Source organism: Monopterus albus, unplaced genomic scaffold (assembly GCF_001952655.1).
Source record: "Monopterus albus unplaced genomic scaffold, M_albus_1.0 scaffold140.1, whole genome shotgun sequence".
Lineage (NCBI taxonomy): Eukaryota > Metazoa > Chordata > Actinopteri > Synbranchiformes > Synbranchidae > Monopterus > Monopterus albus.
The window spans coordinates 246121-268719 of record NW_018128020.1 but is presented as its reverse complement, the minus strand read 5'-3'; the positions used below and the strand labels follow the sequence as shown (position 1 = coordinate 268719).

At 40.8% G+C, this 22599-nt stretch overlaps 1 protein-coding gene across 3 annotated transcripts in view; it reads right to left on the bottom strand.

The window, feature by feature from the left end:
• LOC109967967 (latent-transforming growth factor beta-binding protein 2) overlaps positions 1 to 22599 on the bottom strand; it is an 84018-nt gene that overhangs the window by 60648 nt on the left and 771 nt on the right. For all 3 annotated transcript variants that reach the window (XM_020613910.1, XM_020613911.1, XM_020613912.1), the window contains exons 2-4: positions 22350 to 22599; positions 19765 to 19838; positions 10031 to 10274 (exon numbers count right to left, since the gene is read on the bottom strand). In XM_020613910.1, the coding sequence (XP_020469566.1) occupies positions 10031 to 10274; positions 19765 to 19838; positions 22350 to 22599 (568 nt within the window). The remainder of the gene's footprint in view (positions 1 to 10030; positions 10275 to 19764; positions 19839 to 22349) is intronic.

Below are 22599 nucleotides of genomic sequence, written 5' to 3'. Positions count from 1 at the left end.
AGAATTACCTATGTAGAGATACTGCTTGCAGCCAATGATGCATGAAATTTTTTGTATAAGATGATGTTATGGGGTAGGACTGGATAAGTCTGACTTCTTCCTACTCCATTCAAACATGTACTAGGTATAAGCAAACTGATTCTGGATTAGCATTGGTTGGATTTGTGTAATTATGTGTGTGTGTTGACATCTTTATGTTTTAAAGAATAAATCAAATCAAATCAAAAATCAAATCAAATCAAACTTTTTAGATGGGCTTTTGACAACTAACCCAGTTTTTTAGGGGTATCTTTTCTTTTGCTGTTTTATCATCCACCTTTTCGATATGTTATTTCTTGTTGTTCTTAAGGTGTGCTATGGTATGCAGGTTTATTGTGAAGCACTTTGTGCTCCTTTTTTGAGTTGTAAAGTGCTATATAAATAAAGTATTATTATTATTATTATTCAGAGAAAGTGTTAAAGACTATTGTTCATTTCAAAGCTTGCACTCTTATATGCAGATCATCAGTCTAACTGGAGGGAAGAGCAAAAACCAAAAATTGTGCCAACGGCAGCTGAAACAATGAAAACTTGCATTGCTCAACCACTGCAAACACTGCTGGCAATGAAGGAAGAGAAGACCTATGAGTGTATTTGGGACACGCACTTATACAGCAAGAGAAGGAGCACTGAAAACTAAACAGAGCACCATTTCAGGGCAAAAAACAGCTTTTGGATGCAGCAAAGCATAATGGATCTACAGCATTTCAAATATTTTAAATATTCCCAACCAAAGTTGTTTTTCAGAGGAGGCCATTTCAAACAGTTTGAAATTAACAGAAATATTGTGTCTTTCTGTTCAAAATTTTAAAATTAAGAATGTCGAGGGAAAGATGTTTTTCAGCAAACAGCTCTACAACAGGCAGTGCTCCACATGTCACTGAATAAAGCTTGAAGATGAGGAAGGAGACAAACACACTTGACTCTTGATCATGTCTTGATATTCAAAGCCCAGTAGTGTTATAAATCTCTGTGACATCCAGGACATTTACTGTGGCTAGGAAAAACTGATATAATCTAGAGTATAAAAATACTTTTATTAGTTCACTGGGATTCTTGTGCCAAGTATGACTTCTTTGCTTCAAAATTTGATTTAGTAAAATGTCAGCATTTAATAAATTAATGAATAAATGGGTATTTTAAGTCGATTTTGACTTTGCGTTGAGAAAATTGGCTTGTTTTCCTGTGTATGATACAGTTCTCAGGGCCTACAGGCAAAGAAAGGAAAAGTTTAATTCAGAATCTGGTCTGTCTTTAACAGCCTTGGTGTATTTTAGGAGGTGAAGCAAGTCTCTGTGTGAAATTAACCCTTTTTACCCACCCAGTCAGTGCACTAAAACATCTGTACCATCAGTGGTCAAATCCCACTGTGGTCACACATCTCATTCTACGGGCTTTATGCAGAACGCCATCATCTCAGACAATGATGAGACTCACTACGGAGAGGAGATGCAGCACCTGACAAGGTAGTGTTCAGATAACAATCTTGTCCTAAACACCAAAGGAGGTCATTGTGGATTATAGGAGGTCCAGGAAGACAAAACATGCTCCTCTTCTCATACACAGGGAGGTGGTGGAGCAAGTGGATAACATCAAGTTCCTGGGCATCCACATCACATCTGACCTGACCTGGTCTCTGAACACATCCTACCTGGTGAAGAAAGCCCAGCAAAGGCTTTTCTTCCACATGAAGCTGAAACGCACTGGTCTCTCCTCTCAGTTGCTCGCAAACCTCTACAGAGCGACAGTAGAGAGCATCCTCTGTCTCAGTGCAACAGTGTGGAACGGGAGCTGCACTGCACAGGACAGAAAGGACTTGAACTGGGTGGCGAGAACAGCTCAGGGCATTGTAGGGAGTCCTCTTCTGGATCTGGACTCACTATACACTGACCGGATCCAGAGGAGGGCCGGACAGATTGCTGCAGACCCCACCCACCCAGGCAACAGTCTGTTTGTGCCTCTTCCCTCCAGGATAAGGTACAGGAATATAAAGACTAAAACAAACAGACTGAGACACAGCTTCTTCCCCAGACCTGTGAAATCAATCACGCCCCTAACCCCTAGCCACACACACAACCTCCCCCCTATGGACAGACACAGAACACTGGACACCCATGCTCACACCTCTTCCTAAAGACTGAGATTTGCACTGAGCTGCACTTTATAATGTTACTACACTCTTTTGCTGCTAACATGCTGCTGACCTGATCAGGTCCCATACATCCCTTTTTATTTGCTCATTGTTTTGTATTGACATACAATTGTGTGTTATGTAAATAATGTGCCTTTTAAGCTGAGAGCTGCCGGAAAAAAAATCATTGTGCTATGCATAATGACAATAAAAATTCTTGACTTGACTTAACCTATTCACCCTTCACCACTAAGGTCCTTGTGTGTTTCTTTCAATAAAATTCTGAGGTTTGATTCTTAGCATACACCAATAAATATAATATAATATCCAACCCAAAGGACAATTTCATTGTATTGCTGTTGTATTTTCCTCATAGCAACAAGGTCATGCAATGGTTTGTGTTCACTGGAAATTCAGAAAAAACTCAACACCAGCATCTGCCGCATTAAAGACTTTCCCTAAATTACAGGTTTTGTGGATGTCCCTTCCATGTTTTCTCACAACTTATTTTGCATGGCAGTCAGTGCTGCATTGCATTGTTAAAACTCATTCAATAGTAGGTATTTTAAAAGAATAGTTCGACTTTTCTGGAAATACTTATTAGAGTCTCTGCTGGTTGTTTGGCAAGAAACACTCCATCACATAACTCCTCGTAAAACTGCCAGTGGATGTTTTTGCACTGCGTTTTTTCTGCAGATTAAACAAGCAGGCTAGGCTATGTTGTGCTAATTAGTGAGCCTCAGAGCTGTTTCCCCTTTTTACTCCTTATGCTATGCTATACTCCTTATACTCCTTTTTATTCCTTACTAACAGACTGCTGCCCCCAGACACTGCTTTAAGAAGAAGATCGGTCTTTTTCATCAAGAAAAAGCACAGTAGAAAAAAATTTGTAGTAGAATATTTAATTTAACTAGAAAGCACACTGTAGATATGAACATTTCAAATTATGATTCCTCATAAGAGAGAAGAGTCATAAGATAGGGGGAGTTACTATAAGGCTAGCAATCGATCACCAGCACAAAAGCAGCAATGAACGAGTGAAATACTGTAAATATGACTGGGAAAAGTGAAAACAAAAACCACTTTTATACTTGAAAACATGACTAATGAATTGATAATGCCACCCCTAGGGCTCAGTGAATACTGTAGGCAGAATACAGGGGAAAAACAAAAAAATGAAATCTTGACTCTGTGTTCCTTGAAAATTTATTTTAGCAATGCCAGTAGTGCAATATGTGTCCTATACTATAAACAAGGTCCAACAAAAACAGGTAGTCACAGAAACATGCAGCATTTTAATGATGTGATCCTCTCTGAAACATAGTGTTCATATGCAGTTGCATAAGGCCAAACATCAGTGAGTAATTAAGGCCCAGGCATTTTTTGATAACATCTCTAGTCACTATGACTCGGCTAATTACTGGTCCTGGCAGAATTTTCCTCCATGTGAAAATCTGGGTGTGTCTGCGAGCTTATCACACCAGCCAGTGAGACTGGATTAAATTATGTTCCCTCTGTCTGGACGGCTTTCCAGGAACCCCACTAGTAGCAGCCAGAGCCTGGGTGAGATTAATTACTATGAGGTGGGATTGAGTCAGAAAACTTTTTTTAATTTTACCCAGGGGGATGAGGATAATAGTAGTGCAACAACTGGGCTTAAAGCACAATGGAAAGCAGCAAAGCTTCTTCAGAAATTTATTTAGCAAAGACTATTATTTGGATCAACCAGAGTGCTACAGAGGCAAATGAGGAGAAGAAGTTCTACTTGATTTTATAGGTATAAATTTCCTCACCATCAGCATAAAAATACATTTTCTGCAAATTTGACCTCACTGAGGTTTTCATAATCAAAACATATTACTATTGTCATCTACTCAATCCAAGGCCAAAACCTGTGAAATAAACACTTCTCTTTTAATTTCCAGGGGGCCTGCATCAGTGCCAGCCTGTCTGTTTTCACCTCAGCATGTTTAAAGTGGGGTTTGGAAAGTATAATAAATCCAGAAAGATCTAATTCTGGATGGAAGCCAAGCAGTGCGGTTGCTCAGAGGCCAGAATCAAACTGCCAGGAGATGTGGTGAGCTGAGAAGCCATTCAGTACTCTCCAGGTTATTGTAGTTGCTCTGATCATTTACTTAGTAAAGGGCGGCACAAAAGGGAAGCAGGAAGAGCCATTTCATTGTGCAGACTGAGATTAATGCCAGTGATGGCCAGTGTCATATGTCGGACTGCTCCGACGACAAGCAGAAGAGGGTTTCCAGGAAAAAATTTTGAATGGGCAGAAACTCACAGAGAACATGAAGGAAAATGTAGACATGAAGAAACCCAACCGAAAGTAGAGTTTTGATATCTGGAACTAAAGGAAGAAATTCATGTGTGTGGCACTTTAGCATGGTTGATGTGTATGTTTGCAGCTGCACCCCACAGGAGCCTTACATCCTACCATCTGAATGGATTAACTGGTCCCATGCACAGCCATCCTTTTAATTCATGCTTTCAACAAGCATGCCTCATATTTCGGAGATGAGTCTGGCCGATGCTCATTTGCCTCCAGAGCTGGAGGTTGGGGTGCATTCTGGGATGGGCGCCTCTCTTCTTCAGCTGCCAGACAGTTTTGTCCTTCCAACAGCTGCATGTGCTCAGGCCAGCTTGATGAGAAGGATATGGCTACAGACACTGAGCCTGCTGGCACTGCAGTGCAAAAGTATGTGTTTCGGATGAGGCTTGGGTGAGTTGGGATGGAAGGAGAGAACGACATATCTGTCCCACGCAGAGTGCTAAATTCTCTATTGTCCTTTGTTCCCTCTGGTCTAGCAGGAAGCCAAACACTCATGGGATTTGTTTGGCTCTGTGTTTGTAGAAATAAACACACCAACTCTTCCAGGCCTGGCTCAGTCAATATTACTGCATATTTAGCTTCCTCATATTTAAGAATCGACATGTTAGTAAGATATGCTAAATCAATCACTATATGCTATACAAAATTCAACATGTGTTTTTTTTATTGCCTTTTCCAGCATGTAGAAAGTTCACCTGAGGACAGAATGGCCTCCACAGCTGCCATGTTGATGTTAAACCCACAGTAGCAGAGGTGCACAGTGTTCACCCAAATGTCACAAAACCATGGCAGAGGATTTCCAGCTGTACTCCGGAAACCCCTGTCCCATTCATATCACAAGTGAACATGCTCACCAGGGACCAGGGTCAGGGCACAGGTCAAGTCAGTACCACCAGCACAAAAGACAAACACACTTGCAGTCCACAAGCAGAGAACTAATATGACCCTGTCCACCCATGCAGGGATACAATTCACAACTCTAGACACATTGTCATGTGCCTGGTTTAGAATAAAAATAGAGCCTTATTCAGGAGAGATCAGCACATACAACCAGTGGGAATTACCCCACACTTTACCCCTCTACTCCACTTCACCCCAAGTCCCCATCTGCAGGCCTGCTTTGTTTTGGCAGAAGCCAAAAAGGGAGATAAGAGGGTGATTCGGGACATGTCCTCTTAATAACAAAGCACTGCCAAGTTGTACAGTAAACAAACTCTCGCTGGCTAAATGCTTAGGTATATATTTTAAGCATAAGAACGCACATTCTGTATTTGATCAATGTCAAATGCATCCTCTGTGTTTCTGTTACATTTGGTGATCATGACAACCAAGAATACTAGCAATAACAGTAAAGCTGTATTTCTACACAGGTGCTGAGATTAGAGGACTTTACCAGGGCTAGTAGTGCGGATGGCCTAGAGTGGAAGTGAAAGCAACCAGTGATCCACTATTAACATGGAGAACTCCCGCTATGACCACAATTTCCTCTGAGAAACAGCTGTGTGGCTATGTTCAAGCCTCAAGCCAACAAGACACATATCATCAGCAGCAGTTTTAGTCACCAGGCAAATGTGGGGTGTAATAGTTAATACAGAAAAAATGGCGAGGAAATAAGGAGCACCATCTTTTTGTTTTAACAATGTAAATAACTGTAAACTCCATCCTAAGGCTAGATAATACCTGTTTATTAATAGTGTGCCATCTTTTTTATGTCATCCTCCTAATAGAGTTTAGTGAGGGGTTTAGTCACCAGACTGTATATTTATGTTCCAGTACAAAAACCATGATAATTTGAACTCTGCAGTATCACTATACAGCACGGTAGCTGTTGCTAACTGTCCTGAGTCTGATTATGTAACGCAGGTCAGAGAGAGATGACCTGTTGGGGATTGACCTGCATACTGCACACACATCCTGCTCTGTTTCCTGCAGAGGACTGTTGTCAGAGAACAGTGGGGGAGTGGAGTTGATATGAAGGACTCATAGGAGGCAGTAAATATGTCCTCTGTGCATTAGTCCAGTTCCACCTTAGTCAGGAGTGCTTACCGCTGGCCCTGACCTTCATACTGGTAGCTGATGGAATGGCTGAGATCTACAGGATCTCATGCTGACAGGAACCTGCCTTTCACTACTGCTGAGCACATTACTCACAGGAGAAACTGGATTACATCCATGCCTTCACTATCTATACTGGGTTGTGGGTGGCTGGAGCAAATCCCAGCTGACATTGGTCGAGAGGCAGGGTCCACCCTGGACAAGTTACCAGTCTATCACAAGGCTGACACTTAGAGACAGACAACCACATACACCCACACTCACTCCTACGGGCAATTTAGAGTCACCAATTAACCTAAGATGAATGTCTTTGGACTGTGGGAGGAAGCTGGAGCACCTGGAGAGAACCCGGAACCTTCTTGCTACAAAGCAACAACGCTAACCACTCGTCACCATGAACTGGGTTACAATGAAATGCATTTGTTCCACTGGACAGATCAGAGGAGGAAAATGAAGATGAACAGCAGATGTTCAGGACCAGGACCACACCCCAAATGCATGGCCCCCACTCCACCCCACCCCGCATCTATCACATCTATCCTGTCCTTCTCTGTCCTTTCTTTTCCTTTCTACTCTCCTCCACCTCTCCTCTTCCTTCCTACTGTTTTTCCTACTTCCTATGGGGAATCCGCCACGCCCAAGTGCCACGCAGATTCACTGGAAGCCTTCTCCCAAATTAACAGTCACCAAGCAGTATCAGCACAAAGTTCCACATAGGCGTGGTCCTGACTAGTTAACTGTTATTTGTTTGCCAGCTGTATGCAGGTGGATGTACCTATTTTAAATATTACTATTTTAATCCCAAAGAACAGGCAGCTGAGACATTTGGGGTATTGCTGAAAAGGTCACAGGGGAGAGACAGGAGACAGGAACACAAGAGGATCTATGGTATAGAGTTGTGTTTCCATTTCTTAAAATTTTCACTGAAAAGGAAGCTCAACATATGTTTTGTCCATCCTAAGGTCCTTCAGTGGACAGCTGTATGGATCTGTTTTTGCAAACAAAAATAAAAGGCTTAGCTATATAAAATACCTGATACAAAATTTGATTTAAGTTCTAAGAAGTGTTCCATGTTCTAACATGTTCCATGTTTTGGAGGTGAAGATTTTATCATAAAATCCTGGTTATTTATCAGTTTTTGAGATAGCCCAAGCATTAAAGTTTTTGTTGATTCTCAGGTTTCTTTTCAGGGGGAGCTAACATACCCTGTAATTTGAACACTGATCAAATTGCTTGCTATCTTACAGCTAATGTCTGTACATCGGTACAAGCCTGCTTGGGGTGAATAAACACAAACAACACAAACAGTCCAGAGATCAAATTTGAAGTTATCCACATATAACAAGACAGAACCTAAAGAAGACTGTGACTAGCCACACAAATATTAGCACTGGACTGCTGAAAATTGAGTTAAGCACCATCTTCACTCACATACTGATTAAATGAAAGAAAACTAGCTGTGTGCTGCATGTATGGGGTGGTCATTGCGTTTTAAGTGTTCTCCCCATATCTCTTCTTACCCCTTAATTGAGCCTAATTTGTCTTGTCTTTTTATCCAGTTCTCACTCTCTGTGACCTCACATTACTCGTGCTTTCCTGGCTTTGACAACAGTGGAACCGCAGGCTGTTATATGAAACCAAGACTTGCATCCACTAGTCCTCCAGGGAGAACACTGTTCCACCCCTACAAGATCAATCTGGGCTGCGAGAATGCAGAACATTTGCAGCAGTTCACAAAGGCTGAGTTTTAAATGTGCCATACACAAGCACTCAAATGGCTTTCTGGAAGCACCGATGAAAGAGAGTCAAGTATTCAAATAACCCTTGGACTAATGTTTAATTTTACAGTTCTGGCAGAACCTTTTATTCTGTCCTGAAAATGTCAGGGAAAGCATTTGGTTACAACAACTTATAACTGAATTAGTCTAAGCTGCATACTTGGCACTCCAGCAGTACTCCTGCAGAGGAAAATTGTTCAACTTGACTCAACAGCACCTCTTACAAAGCAGTTAGTCAGCTTCAGCAGAAACATGATTGTGAAAACAGTCATAGCAGGGGCATTTGTGACTCAAAAGCAACGTCTCCTTCTTAAAACATTGAACCTGTAGCCTCGTCTCTTTCTGTTTGTTACAGATCTGTGAATCAGCACACAAAAACCTCCCGTGACTCTCGAGAACAAAGCAAACATACATATGCATAACAATTGTGGGCTTGTATTGATTAGAAGATTTACTATGACAACAAGATAATTGTTTCGGGAAGGAGGATGCATTAAAAAACAATTTTATGTCCCATCTGCCAAAACATTTAGTAGAGTTTTATTGAGCTACCACAAACACAGGGATGACTCAGCCAGATTGAATCCATAACACCACCAAAGGCACAAAATGACACAAGGCCCTCGTGATTATCAAGAGGGGCACTAAAAATGCAGATGCAATTGAGACTGTTTAAGTGGAGAGTAATTACCCAGATGACAAACTGGCAAACAGCAAATGATGACTTCAGCTTCCAAACAAAAAACACTGGGTCCAAAATACAGTCCAATTTGACAAGATAAGCCTGAACCTGTAAGCAATAACGATCCATCAAAATATTCCCGGAAACAATTACTCTCTTTGAGCATTCTTGATCAAGAATATGTCCATGGCAAAGTGATTAACTAAACTAAAAAGTTATTTCTAATGAGACTGGAAGTTAAACAATCACTCAAGCCAAGAAACTGTTAGGCCCATCTTGACAGAATTCACTGAATGCACTAAAAGAGGCCTTCATCTGAGCAATTATTAGCTGGATATGCTATAGTCACATTAATTAAATCAAAGAACAAACTGAAATGATCAAATCCAAAGAAAATATACTCTTCCTGCTTTATGTGCAAAGCAAATACCATGGGTTAATTCTTCTGTCTAGTAAATCAGGTTATATTTTCCTACATTTTACAGATTTATCTTAATATTTTTCCAAGCGTGACAACAAGTGGCAGCAATATCTGTGGTTTGCTTTACTTAGAATGAATTAAAGATTTAACATATGAACCCAGTCATCTGGTTTTATTTATTCCGATGATAAACACAACCATCAGGATTGTAATGAACTGCTGTTTGTTCAAGGGTGTTCATATAATAGCTAATAGCATGTGTGTCCATTTGTGTTCTGTGAGCCTTCCTGCATGACATTAGTGGTAAAATAAATATCTCTGTGTTGAAAAACCACAAATACTGAATCTATTCAACAGAGTTTTCATGTGCTTTTGAAAAGCAGCAATAGCCTCTGTCTTGAAAGTTCTGACTTTTGAGCAACAAGCTGGATGAATGGGCAAATACCAGAGAGGAACTGGCATGTGTTCTCATGCATTTGCCATAATTCAGAGGTGATGACTTTTTGACACATCCTTATTTGGCAAAGCTGCAAGTCTCTTCCTGGCTATATTTAGAAGAAAGAGGAAGCACAGCTGCATCACTTACACAGGATGTCTAGTGGCTGCAGGTTGTGGGGTCTCCACCTGCCTTTCTGAGGGCCTTCTCTGTTCTTGGTCTTTCTGGAAGGGGTTGGTGCCGGGTTGAATGCGCCTCAGGGAGCCTCCCTCACGGATGTACACCTGCTCCGGGGCCACTTTCTGACAGCGGGGCCCCTGAAAGCCTGAGCGACACACACAGGTATGTGGCCGGCTGCAGGAGCCACGATTTTGACAGGGGGGCTGGCAGTCAGCTGAAGAGAGAGCACAGATGGAGATCATGTTTTCAGCGAGTCAAGTGAGAGCATGTGCCCTCCTTGTATGAATGAGCAGTAGCAGATATGGCATTACCTGATCTCAACACTGAGGCTCACTTTATATTGAGTCAATCAAAGGCCCATTAGTTTTACCTCTCAATCCCTTCTGTTTTTTCATTCAGCAGAAAGCCTGAATTTCACTTGAGTCTTTTACTGCCCTGTTTAGTCTAAATGATATATGATCCCTTACATGAAATTCTTATTGGGTTTCTTGCTGAGGTAAGGCTTCAGGCTTGTGGCTCTTTTATCACTAATCTAGAACCCAGCTTGTGCTTTTACTGTAACACAGGCAGCTTAAAAAGTAATAAAAGTAAGATGTCTTTAAAAAATGACCAAATGGGAAAACTGAAGGCCAACTGCATGTAGCTGACACTTTATCAAACAAACTGTCTGTAGAGCTCTGCCTTCTTTTATTTGAAAAACAAGCTAAATCCAAAGGGGCTTACTATACTTAAAAGATGAATGCGTGCATAATATTTATCAAGAGTCTTCAAGCACACAGAGCTGAGGTCATTTCGTGGTCATGGAAAAATAATCTGTGTCACACTACTAGCCCACCCTACATTAGCCTATCACACTCCAGCTACTTCAAGACCTGTGCCATGCACTTTAAAGTAAACAAGCGCTTGGTCTCATGACACAAATGCATGTAGTAGACAGTGCTTGAGGATTTATGACATTGTCCTCAAACAGTAAATCGCACCACTGGTCTGTGGTGGCTAAAGCAAAGAGAGGCCTTCTGTCAACAGAGGTATGGAATGCTATTGACACAGATGCTGTAGACGCTGGCACAGCTCTTGGCAGAGAGAAGTGCTAGCAGTTGGAAAAGGCCACGCTGGTTGCAAACAGTGGTCTACCTGCTGCACACTTCCTGTTATTGTCATACTACTCAGACTCTGAGTACACTTTCCTGATGACATGAGCTGATGGAAGGAAACATGACAGTGCTGTGTCAGACACAGTATCTCCACAGGCATATTCCCTCACAGACAAGTCCGTTTTCTCAGATTATGATGCATATTAATTGAAAGACCACTGCAATGCACATCGTCAGCCTGCGGTATAATGAGAAAAATGAACAAATTGAGGATTAAATGTCAGACAATTACTACTCTCTTCTGCTTAAGCAAATGTGATTCACTCAAGCTTTTCATTTTGACATCTCTGAGGAAAATGCAGCACCCCCTTTTTTGATGAAGCATACTTATTTAGAGAAATGAGGTTGTGGATTTGTATAACTTGGTATGTGATCTGAATTTTCCATCATGGGATAAAAGAGGAATTGCCTGAGCTCTGTTTGGCAAAGAGTTAAATACATCACCTAGCTAAAGTATAGGCTGGCTGGGTGCTACTGCCTTGTCCACAGTCTGTTTAACCTCAAGCCTGGGGATGAAGCTGTGGTTCAAACAGGCCATAGATTCCACTGACATTATGCTGTAGATGGAGAACTCTGTAATGCGTGAAACTGCACTGTCAACTGAACTGTCTGCATTGAAATTAGAAGCAGTGTAAGGCACCAAATAAAAAATTAAGCAATAACTGGAGGGTCACAGGCAGCTTACTGTGTGTGTGACCAGTTTTTTCAGTTGTGAGGCACAAAACTGAAATGCATGGCTGCAGCAAACAGTGTCACTATCTATGTCTGGCCTGTCTGGGCCCTGACTCTGGGCTGTTGAATACAATGTCGCAGTAATTGCTGTGGTGTAGATTTGTCTTTCACATAATTAAAATTAATTGCATTGCATTACATCCATTTTGCTAATATGTGCAGCAATTATTACTTTGCGAGAGTAATAATAAAATGAGAGTCCATCACAAATAAAATAAAATCAAAATCAAATCAAATCAATTTTATTTGTATAGCGCCAAATCACAACAAAAGTCATCTCAGGACACTTTACAAATTAAGGTCTAGACCTTACTGTTATCACTATATCACTATTGTTATCACAACTTCCAACTAAAAATGAAGTGCAATGTTTGTACTTCTCCAAATAAAAACAGGTGCAGTTGGTAATATAAACAGAAGAAATGTAAGTACTTTTATTCCCAAAGTTCTTGGTTGGATTTGAGGCAAATGCGCAGCAAATCTGTACCTATATAAAAGGAACCCCAGGGTCTTTATTGAGGTAAATATTGATCATAATTTCTCTGAGTTACAGTTATGTGCTATAAGTGTAGGTTTGCTTGTTCATGTATATCCATGGAAAATTCTGGTCCTCCCTCCACTGGTCTCTCATTTCCAGCTTAGTGCTCATTTCCAGTCCATTACAATCCACTAGAGATTCACCTTCCCCTCTGTCTGACTCACAGTAATTCAATCCATCAAATCTTTACAGCCCTTTTACTCGGCAAGGGGCAATTTGAAACCAATATCTGGCATAATTCAACTAGAGAAATCTCCTCACTTTACACAGGTCAGTGGTGCTAACAGCTGCAAGCTGACAGTTGTGACAATAATATTGATAATGACTGCATACTGTAATTGCAATGATTTTGGAAAGGACTCTCTACAGGCTGAGTGTACTATGTGCGATTATGAGGTTAAGACATAGGAAGCTGCTCCAAATGTAATATAATATGACAAAAGGTTTGACTAAATGCCTTTCAAACCCGGAAAATAAGAGGCAGAAAATTAAGAAATAAGAATGAGAACTAAAATGGCATTATAATTTGTGGTTGCCACAGTTGCCTCTGACTGGCTGTTGCTTAATGTAATTCAGTAGATAAAGTCAGAACAATACAATGTGTGTATCTGGATTTGGATGCAATGTTTTGTCTTCTCAAACCAGGAGTGGTTTGCGATTAGTTTTGACAAACAGCAATGAATATGCAGTTTAAACAAGGTTCTACAAATAGTCGCAACTTCTCAGAATCCATAGTTTGGTAAACTGTGATGACAGCAGGAGGCTGCCTTTAGGAGTCACCACTGACAGATCACATTAAAAATAGGTCAAGTGTTTAAGATTGTGGGAGGCAGTTGGAGAGAGACAAGCTTAAAAATTCACCCCTCATCCAGACGCACTATCCACTGAAGAAGTAAGAATTGGTCTGTTGAGCAGTTAATGCAATTGCCTCTCAATGATTATCATTTCAAGTGAGTGTTAATCTCTTTACAACTTGTGATTTCCACATGGCTGCCAGTCCAAGTGCTTTCATTTGAGACGTGCCAAAGGCTAACTTTGTTTCCTACACCCAAGTGCTCTTACTGTAACTCTGCATACTGTCATTTGAAGTTTCAAGTCTCTATTGCTCTAATTAAAAGCAGAATGGAGGGCACCTGGCAGTATTCATCTAATCCTTTATTTTTTCTTTCTGGTAAACTTTACAAGGGTAGTATTTCACCAAATTAAGGTGCATCTGTCATATGCACATTTTTCACAGTGTGGGTTTTTTGATCCAACACAGTAGTTGGAGTTTTTATTCTCCTAACCCACCTCAACTCAGTGGGAAGATTTTAACCTATGACCCATGGCAATGTGTATATTACTTGGAGCCGCACAATATCGTGCTGCCATAGCACCCCTAAAACTCCCATGTTCAGCTTCTAATGAGCCACATGCAGGAGGATATCTGGCTCTGGGGGGGCGTGTGTCCACAACTTGTAAAGCTAACTTTGTGAGATGTGGTGTTCACCAACAACCCACAAATTCAGTCCTCCTGAGGGTTCGTATCCCAACAGCTTCCATATGGTCTTTAAGCACGAGGGTTGTATGATATACAGTTAGCCACGGGCTGTCCTAACAACACTGTGGCCTCTGTGACTGTTGTTAACTTTACTCTGTAAGTGTCAATCAAGTCCAGTCTTGCTTTTTAGACTTGCTGCTGAGAGACGTTTGCAAACACTTGTACTTGCTTGCATCAAAAAATGAGAAGCAAGCAAGTGTTTTTTGAAGAATACTTTTCAGCTTGACATGTCCAAGTTTGTTCTACTTCTCTCTTCATTATTTCCTTATTATCAACAGGTCAGGAGCAAAGATATATAAATAAACAAAAATTAAATTCTACAAGAAGGTGTAGACACTGAGAAGTACCTCATTTTCAACACATTTATCTATGGTAGCAATTAGAAAAACATGTGGTGCATGGCCCCAAAACAGGATCCAATTGCAACCTACAAACAGTCACACCAGCTGGAGTGGAGAAAGCCGCACTCCTGGTTTGGGGAGACAAACTGAGAGCAGGCTGTCCAGCATCTATTTTAATGATGGGGTCTGGAACAATGGGGCGTGTATTGATTACAGGATCTGTCAAATGGGCCATAACTCTCTAGGGGGCTGCCAAGGGAATGTTATGCCCCTGAACTGTGAACTATGCGACCCCCACACATCCCTATGTGAAACATTTAACCCCGAGGAGGGCTATGTGGCTGTCTGTACTGCAGTAATCTCAACCTCAGCTCAGTAACATCACCGGAAACAGCATCTCTGAAACCGGCTCCTGTTCTCATAAAACAGAGGTGGTCATAAGGCCGGGTTTTTGGTGGGCTTAGGTCTTTTCTTTCAACCTTTGAGAAAATAAAGTTTCTTCCTTTTTCAGTTTTTTGTAATCCGAATGCCTCAGTGCTGCAGAATAAGTGCAAATGTACAGAGAAGCAAAGACTCAGCTCTGCAATGTGCCTATGGGGTGCTTTTGATGAAAAACTGCACATTTTCCACAGGATATTGATTCATCATATCTACAGTAACTCTGCTGAAAAACAAATGCCTTTAACAGTGCTATTCAACTGGAAGGCCCTGGTGACTCACTGTATCATATGCTTGACTCATGATCTCTTGCTGCATTTCATATACTGTACTATTGTGTTAAGTTTTCATGGCATTACAAACCTTTAACAGTACACTGCAAACACATAGGCTACATGTGACTTAACATAAGAGCAAATACCACAGTGCTATGGATGTATAACTGCCAACTCACTGAAGTTCATTATGTGGTCTCATCCGAATGAGTTCGGATTTTACTGTAAGATTAGGTTCAGTGTGTCTGGATATTCAGTTATCACAGAGGTAAGAATAAAGCAAACTGTGAGAACCTGTGTTGAACCTACATTTTTGGGTGCTGTTTTGGAAGTCAGAAAACGTTCACATGTGTACATGTCTTTGATACTTTACCAGCTGCTTGACACATGCTGTAGCTAAAAAGAGAGCATTAAATGTATTTCACACACAAAATTATATTTAAAGAGCATCTGTGATAAATGACTCAGCAATTAATGGAAAATGGGTAGTTTTTATACTGCTAGGAGTATACTGCTATTTTGTCCATTAAAACTATTATCACATGAATGTGATGGCTTTGACATCCATCAGAGTCACATTTTCTACATTCTACATGCTACATCTTTTTATTTGGAAAGAAAGGAAGAGTTGCCTTGAGATAATCGAGAGAGAAAGGAGTTATTTTCGGGTTGGGATGGGGCCCTGAGTGGCACAGCAGGCAAAAGAAAGCTGGAAAGCAATCAAAAAGAAAGTCCTCTCTGCCATGTTTCACTTGGTAAATCACCGGCTGCTTAAGAGACTGAAAACAACTTTATTCCACCATGTGAATGGTGCACCTTTCATCTGCATTCTCTAAGACGCCAGCAGGCTTAAATCAAGGGGCATCTGTGTGTGCTTTTTGGGGGGTGGGTCATGTTCTCAGTTGCAGCAAGTTGCCATATATACTGCATTTTTTCAGCAAAACATTGTGATGTACAGTATAGTGTAGTGAAATCAATTTGGCTGCACTTTCAAGATCACTATAGTTTGAGCTAAGGTCAAATGTAAGGCCAGTTCTTGTTGATACTCCAGGGACTCTTGCCCTAGTATTCCCCAGGTTTAAGCCTTCTACACTGTCCCATACATTGAATCTGTGTGGTACAGTAGACCATGCCATTAATCCAGCTACTAAAACAGCCATTTCAATTGAAACAGAAAGAGCAACTCGAAGGAAGTCTGATAATGTAATCTACAATATGAGCTACAACACCTAGCACTCCATTTAAGCAATTGTAGCATATATTTAGACTGTCCAGCACTTTGGCACAGAGTGAAATATCTTTTTAAAAACTACTGAATAAATTGCTACGAAATGCAGACACTTATCGAATGAATTGTAATGTTGATGATCAAAACATATTTTCCCCTAGTGCAACCACATGCTACTGAAAATTATTGGACGGATATCATGGACTTCTATGAAGTTAACAGTATAGACTTGAGTTGTGACACTATCAAAAAAGGTAGCGGGTCACATGACTTATGTAGTTTCAAATACCTCCAAACAGCCGGTTAAGATCCATTGTTTTCTGTAAGGAACAGTGGGACTTTTACCACCAAATTGCTACTTCAATAGCACATGATGCTAACTTAAAACATCACAAGTTGAATTATTGCTACTGATTTCAACTTGTTACTTTAGACAACAGCAGCCAAGTCAGTTTAGCAATATGGCGCTGCTCCTAGTGTTTGGAACTATTCAACATTCCCATGAGCCACCATTACTGTAAAAAAAAAAAAAGAAAGATGTCAATCTCCTTAATCCACTGTGGCTCAGAGCAGCACTGGGTCTACGATAACTACAGGATCAACAAGCTGCTATAATCTTGTAGTAAAACTAATAGGTACTCCCAGATTGCCACAGAACTCAGACCAACAAATGTATGTGTTACCTGGTAGCCTATCCGAGACTTCAGTTACAGCAAAGTTCGAGTGAAATACACATTCAAGAATGCACAGATAAATGACTTCAGATACACATTAAATACTGTACATTCTCCAGTAACATGGGCTTCAAAAAGGTTGTTACTATAATTTTTTTCCAGGAATGTCATAAACCAAAACTTCAAAACAGTAATTGTACACCTATGTACACAATATCTAATTGGTTTTTGTATTTATTGTAAAACATACCAGTAATTCCACAGCTAAGTAACTTACATGTACTGTTTTATAAATAGATTTCTGAGGTCTTTCCCCCATGCAAACCAACGGTATGAATTTTATTCAATCAACATACTGTTTTCTATTTCAGCAATTACTGTTTAGTGAAGAATGTTCCCACAGTTTACTATTACTGGCATATGTTATGAATGTTGTTGATCTATTGGTGAAGCTTGCTTTAAATCAGTGTTGAATCCTGTTAATACCAGGAGATTTTCTCTAGAGATTTGCATTAAAGCTGAAGACATTTTAGAAACTGAACACTGAATCTAAAGTCTTCATTACAAGCATTCCATTAGTTTTCATGTCAAGACAGTTTTGACATTTCCATATAATGCAGGTGACAGACAGTCTTGTCTAACTCATGCAGGACTACTGCTGGGCTGTGACTGGGTGGGGCTACAGTTTGGCCTCCTTCTGCTTTTCATCACAGTACTTCTGTTGACCAGATGTGCATCTCAAGACAGTGTACGTACTCCAGTCATCTTGACGGGAGCTTTGATTGTGCTTGCAAGTAAACAGCTAGAAATAGAGCCAAGCAAACCTGGCCTCACTTTACCAGCCAACCACAACACACACACACACAACTTCGGCTTTAGGACACCACTATTAAAATCAGCATTAGTTGGGTAAAACCTCAAACATAAAAACCTATGAAATTTAATATCTAATTACACACAAGAAGAGAAATAAACATGACTCAGCAGTGGAAATGCAATGTTATGTTCTCCTTAATAGATCAAAGCCTTCTTCACAACAATGGCTATTTTCTGCACATGGAATTTGCTTGAATACACAAACAAGTCTGCTAACCATCCATGCTGAAGTCAAAAACAGAGGCCATCAGCACCAAACCTGCCAGACTATGGGCAGGACTGAGTCTTCAGAAAGCCAGATAATGATTGCCAACCAAACCCACAGAGACCCAGACACAGACCTTTTAATAAAAAAGGGTACAATTAGTGATCCAATCCTGTCATGTATTTGCTCTGAGCTCAACCAAAACTAAACAAAGAGGTATTGTTAGAAATCTATAACTCTATGCACCCAAGCCAGCCTCGTGGGCAAGGCCTGCAGCTGACACTTTAAATAATTTGGCATTAGTTCAATCTCTTCAGCAAGAAATTTCCTAGACAGAGCTCAGCCATGATGTGTTTTGACTTATGTTCCAAGCCAAAAGGCTTGTTCCTTTTCTTTCCCCCACTGTGAACGTTTTCTCATGCTGCCACCTCCTAATAAAGCAGTCAGGGTCTCAGGTGGACACAGAGCAAAGATAGCCTGAGCCTGTTTTCCTCCACGGAGGTCTTCTGCATGGGGGCTTCTATTCCCAGCTTCAGTCTGAGGCTTTTTGTGTTGGCACCTTGCCGGCTGTGGGGCTTCACTCAGCTGATGATAGCTTAGCCTCCAGTCAGACCTGGGTGAGAGCCAAGCTGTAAGAGGGTCCAGATGGTTGGAGAGACCTCTAACCTGTTCAGACACACTGCCTTGTTTAACACAAGCATGTTAGACTGGACCTGTTACTTTCTGGCAGATTATAAGTATTTATTTGAGTAACTGCAGCTCCATGCTAGATGTAATTTACACCTTGCTAAGTATGCCTTTAGCTAAGACTTGAGAAAACATGGGATGAACCTTTGCACTGCACAGGATGGAAGGAGCTCTAATTAGGAGGCTGCTAGGGCCATTCAGCTGAAATGTGTGTGAGCAAAGAAGAAACAGAAAAGAGTAAACAAGTTTTAAAAAGAAGTATAGCTACCTATGTAGTTAATTGCTACATACATACATACACAGAAACAGAAAAAGAAATGCTGCTTGCCATGTGGGTTTTTACTTACTTTGTTTGTAAAATTCAAAGATAACACTTTCTTTCCAACCTGTTATTTCAGTCTGCAGCAGATGACTTTATCAGAGACAGGTGTAACAAGATGAGACTTTGCTATGACAGTCTACATACAATACTGCGTTTAAATAATGGCCCATTACTCATTCGCAGTCTGTGTCTTTTGCTCCACTTTTAATTATCTGGCTGTTGGGATATCCGATACTGCTGTGGTCAAATAAAAGAAGAAGCAGTTCCACCCATAATTAAGGGCTTGTGTCAAAAACAGAGCCAAGTGCTAAGTGCTGGCAATTTCCATATGAGGATCTCACATGAAAAGAAAAGGCAAACACCAGACAATGAGCACGACCATGGGGGCAAGCACAACCTAGGGAAACATTCATAGGACAATTTCACTTGACAGGATAGTTATTATTAACTATTTTTCATGCTTATTTTTCATACTGAGTGCATAAAATTGGAAACTCTCTCTGCCTGTGAAGTTTACTTACTCAAAAATCTCAAATATACTTAATGCATGTCAGTGTACTTGTGTGTCACTTGACAGCCATGTATGACCTTGGTTGCCAAGCATGTACATAACTGTTGTATTCAGTAAATAAATGAAAGAATATTCAGCAAATTACACTTATTTAAAATACAAGTCAGATACATTTTTACTTACGTTTTATGCAGCGACTTGTTCCTGGTGCGAACGCCCAACCGGAGCAGCACTGCTGACCTCCACAGACATTAGGTCTAATCAGAGGAAGACCCACAAAAAACATTGTAAGTAAGACACAAACAGCACTATTTTCAAGCACACATCAATATATACAGCATTTTCATAACCCATAGAGCAATAACTGAGGGTGAAAGGCCTAAAACCTTCATGTGACAAACCAATTGCAAAGGTTATTATAGTTTCAGATCATTCTAATGTGGCTGGCCTATGGACCCAAATACACAGTTTTGAGATTATGCTGTAATTGCATTTTATTTGATAAATATTTCAGGGCAAGTCATGAAACTCTAGTGGACCTACAAGTCCCACTGTCTGTTATGCAAGAGTCCAGAGTGAAAACAAACCGAGTTATCTGAGCCTTGCAGGGATTATGTGAGGCACACGGGACATGAAAAGCACCCTGCATCTTCTATAAATCACTGAGCAAATCAGAGATGACAAGTTTTAAACAGTTATAATAACTGGATTCTTTTCATTCTTGAATCCACACCTACAGCACAGGCCAATTTTCTAGCAAGGTAGATGAAAAGGTAACAGACCGCAAGACCATTGTGAGGGCAGCAGTCACTGCACTGGCATGGATCTGTGACCCATCATCTTTTCACAAGATATTACAGTAAGTGGATGTCTGACTCATGGTGATTTGAGACGATAACGTGGATTGACTCAGCTGGAGTCCCTGCTAATGAGGCATCACAGGGATAACATGCAGATTTTTGGGCCCTCTGGCAGACTTAGCTTTGTTATAAATCAAACACATCAGGCCAGGCTCGTGCCAAAGACATCAGTCATCACATTCAAATTCCATCAGGCAATATATTGTATGTAACTGAGAACTTTATAAAACATAATTAACATCATGCCCCAGGTTAAAATACAAATAACACCTTGTTCACAACATGCAGTGTTTTTGTTTAACCTGAGTAGGCTGAGCTATCTGGATCAGTCGGACATCTGACAGGTGCACTGAAAACAGAAGGGGAGTCATACTAAGTTAACTTAAATGAAAGGAGAGTTAAGTAAACCCAGAACGGCCTATGATACGGGTGCAGTAAATGAGTAAGCTGAGTAGGAATTCCAAGAAGTAATTAAAACACTTTCTCTAACAAGCAACAAAAGCTAATGAATCAAAGTTTTAAAATCCTCATGCTGTTCCCACACATTAATGTAACGCCACTTTTGTGCTTCTGTAAAACTCAAAGAACCCTATTCATTCAACACTAGAATATGTTCTTTGGCAATGTCAAGCAAGGCATTTGCCCCATGCTGCAATAAAGCATGTTGGATCTAATACAAGTGGCAGCTATTTTCTTTATGTATAGCTCTAAAATAGACAGCACCTCAATTCAACCATGCAGCAGTGCAGCTGTCTGGCTGATGGAAATGTTCAGAAATGTTGTTTTTAGTGAGTGATGGTGAATCCAGTTTGGGTGAGGTGTTAATGAGCTGTAATGTATAAGTGTTAGTCCTTCCTATGTAGGCTTAGCACAGGCCTATAGATTACAGATTGTCTACAGATTGCAAACCAATTGTCCCAACCCTCAATAAATTGGTTATATTTATTCAGTTTCCCTAAAGCAGGGGGGGCTTATTATGACACACAAAAGAGATATTTCATTTCTATTTCACTGCCTGCAAGGTGAGACATTCAAGGACCCCACTAGTTATTATTTTAACACTCTCCCCTCCAGTGTGTATAATGCTTGGTTCCAATGGAACAAGCAGGATTGGCTGTACCAGGGTTCATTTAACAAAAAGAAAAGAGCTTTAATATGAAAACAACCCATCCTGTGTAACACAGACAAAAAATTGTGGGGGGAGCACTAAGAGAATGTCATAGGAGAAACAGGTGCTTCTGATCATTAAGCATATTTGCATATGTTCACCAGCCAATGCTCCAGTTGAGTCACTACAGTACATGGCCACAGGCAACAACACAAAACTGGAACACACACACTGAAGTAGTCTGCAGCCAGTTTCCAACTATACTGTGTGGTAATGGGAGGAAATTGTGATAATGTAATGCTGCATGAGTCTTAAAGCAGTTCAAATATAATTCACCTATTTATATACTCATTTGTTGTTCACTGCATGCTTCCACTGTCAGCCCAGTAATCAGCATAGCCTTTAACCTCAGCTATACTCCGTGTCCTGCCCTGACTCTGATGACAAAATACATACAAGATTCAGAATCAGAATCAGGTGTGTTGAACCCATGAGGAATTTGACTTCAGTACAGTGGCTCTCTGTGTGCATGTACAATGTTCTTTCATAAGGCATGTCCAGTATCCAAGTAGATTTGTGCTGTTATGGAGCCACAGTTTTTAACCATTGTTGTGGGTTAAGTTGCATCATCACTTGGTGTGCTTTAAGATTCAGCTTAAGTGGGCCTCCACTTTATAGTAAACCACATGGACTGCAAGTCACAAATTCTTCCAAAAGTACTGTGAACTTGAATGGTTTGAATAGCCTGACAAGCTTAACATTGTACAGTAGACTGCAGGGCACTTGTCTGTCATTCTTACCCAGTAAGCCTTCCTTTGCTGGCAGAGCTGGACTTGTTGCTTTGCCTGCGGTTCATTCTGGCTCTGTGCTGCTGGCCGCCTGTGTGCTTGGCGGTGCGCAGCGCACTATCCCGTGGCGCAGAGGCATGACTATCCCAGGAGGCGCCTGCAGCATGAGCTGGCTCTGCTTTGGGTGTGTGCCTGGCATTCTCCTGAGATGATGTGCCCCTAGGCATGCGGGCCAGAGTCCGAGACTGGCCGGTCCCAAGAG